General features: G+C 32.5%; 1 protein-coding gene across 1 annotated transcript; it reads right to left on the bottom strand.

Annotated features, from left to right (window-relative positions):
• Nucleotides 1–1,671: 1,671 nt before the first annotated feature.
• On the bottom strand, nucleotides 1,672–2,360 carry LOC131048169 (uncharacterized). The gene is made up of 2 exons (XM_057982049.1): nucleotides 2,089–2,360; nucleotides 1,672–1,951 (listed from the first exon to the last, which is right to left on the bottom strand). The coding sequence occupies exons 1-2, from the start codon at nucleotides 2,358–2,360 to the stop codon at nucleotides 1,672–1,674; spliced, it is 552 nt and encodes a 183-aa protein (XP_057838032.1).
• Nucleotides 2,361–4,743: the final 2,383 nt, after the last annotated feature.

Below are 4,743 nucleotides of genomic sequence, written 5' to 3'. Positions count from 1 at the left end.
CAAAACAATTCAGTTTTTCTCAGAAATTCTGAGTTTGCAGGCATTGTACATGATTGTACAAATTGATTGGAACCCCACCATCCATGGAGTAGATAGGGAGATGAGTTATTTTTCTTTTGGTGGTGATCTGAGTTCTTAATTATTTTGGAGTAGAGAGAACCCTCCATTTTACTGACTGTGACGCAGAAAGTGAGGGGTTGGAGAGGGTTTTGAACCAAAATGACTTTATCTTGTACTCTAGTCCATTAGAAGATGCTTCCTTTGGAGGGATGCAGATTAAGCCTTTGTATTTTAGTTTTTTTAATTTTTTTTTGTAGGGGAGACCTTGTTGTGTGGAGAAAAGAATAGATTTAGTTAGGCATCTCTATGTGACTACCCAGGACAAGTTTTAGGACAATCATTGTAATCTGTCTTAGAAATGGATTCCAGGCATGAAACCCTGCAATTAGAAGTTTCTCACTAAAAACAACATGTTTGTTAAGTTTATTTTTAATTGGTTCTATCGGTAAAGGTAGTTGCTTTGGAAAATAGGGCTAAATGCCCCTATTCGGTCTCTTAGCCTCCAAAGGGAGCAGACATTATATTTACAGATCTGATAAAACCATTTTGGGGATTAGTATAAATTCCAAAGGGGTGTTTGAAATGATAAGTTGTTTGTATGCGTGTGCGGGATTTTTTTGTGTTAAGGCCACACCAGTATAAAAGGGCTACTAACCGAAGGAGTAGGTCTACAAAGGAGGTATAAGGGTTTGATGCCCAAGACCAAAACCAATGCTTGAAAGAGGTGTTAGATGTTATTTGTTGGCCAAATAAAAAGTATTAAGGAGTAGGGATCACTGGTAAAATACTTTTGAACAATTGAAGCATTTTACTTATCTTGAGTAGGCCCATGACTAGTGAGTGCATGAGTAGTTTCATCGAAGGTGTAGAGTCCTTCTTTGTGGGACCCTCGTGAGTAGTTGAAGGTTCACTAGACTAACATTATTTGGGCTTGTTATTAGGAGTTTGGGTAGGCCTATGCATCAAGTGGTATCAGAGCGAAGGAGTGTCCTTTGGAAGAGAAGGAGAAGACAAGATGTCAGAAGAAGAAGGATCCCATGAGGCACCTTCCAAATGACTAATGCAGAGTTCAATGTCCTAGTGAAGAAGCAGATGGCAGAGAGAACATCAGTCAGGGTTGAGAATCATGCCTTGAGGAATGTGATGGACTAGTTGAAGGACAAAATGGAGAGGGGAAAGAGAGACTCCAGAGAAGAAGGCGAACTCAATTCTATTAGACTTATTATTATTCTGTATTGTGTGAGAACTTCTATAATCCCTTTCATAAACGGAAAAATGGTAACTATATTAAATGTTTTAAATATATTAACTTAATGAAGTTCAATACAAAAGCACTACTATTAAGAAACAAAAGATTTTATAAAATTCACAAAACACAAATTCTCAGTATGAAAGTATATATAAGTTAGATAAGCTATGAAAATTAAATACTAAGGAAGGACTCCCAATTTATATCATTTCGACTGCAATTAACATTAGAGACCGATTTATTATTATTATTGATGTCATCAACAATATTATGCCATGGAATATTTGTGGATGTGATCAAGTCTGTAAAAAATCACTGAAATATGTGACCCTGTTTTTTTTCAATAGCCAAAAACATGTTACCTAGCGTACTTCTCTCTGTTGTCCAGAGCGGCGGTCATATGGACGGCGACAGATGGGACACAGATTTCGCAATTGAGTAGATCTAAGAATGCACAGGTAATGAAATACACGGTCGCACGGCAATTTCTTTATTTCCTCATTTACATCTCCAAAACGTTCAAGGCAAATTGCACAAATAATTTCAGGATCATTATTTCCCTCAAGACAAGGAGTGGGTAATCCAACAATTTCTGCGGCTTGTTCGCGTGTAATCGGTAATGGAACTGTACGGCATATACTTCTAAACGCACATTCCTTTGATGAGAATACCATTGATGAATAAACTGTGCATAACATGGATTGTCAATCTGATTGCGGGTCATAAGCAAAATAGGAGTGAAACATTTTCTCGGCGGTCGATTTCCCTATGTATCGTACCTCTCTGGGTTCGTTATGTCGACATAAATATAATTTATAATTGCTTCATCTGCAATGACCCCATCATTGCAAACATAAGTTTCGAATACTGTTGTGGCTCCCTCAGCATTTGTACTACAAACTTCAATGCGCCTCATTGCAGGAATATCATTTGTTACTGTCGACATCTGTGTTATTCGGTAAGAATTTCCAATGCTATCTGCAACAATGGTTTCAGTTGTCTGGCCTTCTGTCCTCCTCTGTTCAGGATTACCTTCATCTGATCTCTCCATCGCTCTAAAGATAGAATTAGCTCTTACTGGATTTGAACTACAAGTCCTCGATAAATGAATCAATTGCTGTATACTTGTGCATTGTTAGCGAGCACACTCTTATATGCATTACTCTCTCGGATTAACCCTAGGATTATGGACGTGCCCCTTGACATCTACGATTTTGATTACAAGAATGAACAGTTAGAATTTTCTTCTTAGATGATACATTCGAGTGTTTTCCTGTATTCTAATCAAATAGCTTTTAACGTTGAATAAAGCTAATAGTTTCAGCGACTAGTATGAGAGACGCTTTCTTGTTATTGGTGAAAGGTGAACACTGTATAGTTTAAATAGAGAACCTTTTGAATAATAGTAATTTACAAGTGATTTCTTATGGCTGCGGTTAAATTGGAATCAAAACTGCAAAAAGTTAAGCAGATTTAGTTGCGGTTTTGATTTTTTAATTTTTTTAGAAATATCAATAACATAAATTTTATAACTTATTTTTGGAACCAGTTTAATCGCGTTCGTTTATTATTGATAGGATTTGTCTTAAATAATATTAATTTTTAAAGAATTATTTATTTTACAAAATGATATTTGATTTGGAGATTCTTTATTTTGTAGTTTATATTAGGTTAATATATAAGGAATTTAAGTTGTTTCTTCTATGGAGATTTCAATTTGAAAATTATTTAAATTTTAAATTTTAATAAATTTTTTAGTTATTTTAAGGTGATTTCACTTTTTTTTAGATTTGTGTGGTATTTGGTTATATATAAGAACATCTATTTATCATTTTCATATTGTTAGAGATTATGGAAAAGTAGAATTATGTAAAATCTATGATAATTCTCTAGCAAATTTATAAAACCATCAATCGTTTGAGATATTTCTACATGTTTACATCTTCTCTTTAATCATTGGTGTAGTATCTTAAATTTATCCACCTAGGGTATTGAGTAAAGAAGAACAAATCTTATACTAACAAGATCGAAGATTTTGTAATTTGATTCAAGATTTAGGTCAAAGAAGTTAGGCCATTGAGTCATTTTGATAACACTTCTTAGGTATCTAGTGAGTTTTTTCCTTCAAACTAGTAATTTTATATGATGTATGAAACTTATAATTTACATTAGAGAGTATCTAAGATGGTATAGAACATCAATTTGTCCTTTGGCTCAAATTATTCAAGTTGAACATAGTTGTAAAGCTAACTTTACCAACGTCACTATTATTAATAGTTTGCAATTCTTTTTGTTGTTGTGGAAAAGTTTTGGCAAGAGATAGACTCATATGCCTATTGTATGGTGTTTTAGGTCTCCCTGAAAACCTGATTTTTCCTTCAGAAAAATAAATAGACTCATATATATGACAAGGCGAATATATTTTTCTCTGAAAAAGTGGTGAATGGACTACAAAGATATTTTATATTGAATTAGTTCATTTCATGTCCCTTTTTAACTTAATTATGTCATGCAATGTTGGTCAATGTCTATAACTACTGTAATTATAGGGCTCCAGAAGTTGGCTCATATAGAAAATATTTGTTGGATTAACTATAGTAGATTCACATAGAAAGGTCAAATTTGTATAGTTGCAATGGGGTGTATACATGTGTAAACCATGTAATTATTGTGAAAGAATCATTTTGAGCTATACTAATGCAATGCTAGCATTCACCATATAAAATAGTTATTTAAGATGTTTTTGCCATACTATTCCTAGATTACTCAACCATTGTATGTTTTCTCCATATTGGAAATGGTGTTTTACTTCTTATCATACACGTTTAACATTTTCTGTTATAATTTTTATGATAATATTAATTTTTGGACATATTTTACTATTTTATATGTTTGAATTGATGCCTTAAGTAGTGCTAAATTAATATTTATTTTGTAAGCTATAATATTGTGTGTGCCAAAAATTATTTCTCTACTTATCTAGATCAAAAATTAAATACCTGGAAAGGGTGAATGTAACTAGCATAAACAGACAATAATCATTAAAAAGGAACTAAAATATAACATTAGACATTAAGGTCAATTTATATCAAGTGAGGAAAGAAATCCTTTTAAAGTAAAAAATGTGAGACTATTGGGGTTGAGTAGTTGTAGTTCAAGACATCATCACAAAAATTCACTATCTCAACTATATTCTGCTAGGTAATTCTTTCATAATGGAAAAGAAATAAGAAAGAACAATATAAACATAAAATATATTAATGGTTAAAAAAATAAAGATAAATGAATAAATAATTTATTTGAAAATCACTAACTTTATATATGGTTGTGTAAGGTGGCTGAAAATAAGGCCTCACTAATTAAGATAGTAAAACCAACAATTTCACATGATCAACCTTACATTTAAAAGGGAAGATCATTAAACCCTCAGATAT

The sequence above is a fragment of the Cryptomeria japonica genome, unplaced genomic scaffold, assembly GCF_030272615.1.
Source record: "Cryptomeria japonica unplaced genomic scaffold, Sugi_1.0 HiC_scaffold_996, whole genome shotgun sequence".
Taxonomy (NCBI): domain Eukaryota; kingdom Viridiplantae; phylum Streptophyta; class Pinopsida; order Cupressales; family Cupressaceae; genus Cryptomeria; species Cryptomeria japonica.
This window is presented reverse-complemented; position numbering and strand designations above follow the sequence as displayed.

Coding starts and splice junctions, on each gene's coding strand:
- LOC131048169 (XM_057982049.1), bottom strand. CDS start 2,360: ATGGAGAGATCAGATGAAGGTAATCCTGAACAGAGGAGGACAGAAGGC. Junction 1,952..2,088: donor GACATAACGAACCCAGAGAG/GTACGATACATA, acceptor ATGTGCGTTTAG/AAGTATATGCCGTACAGTTC.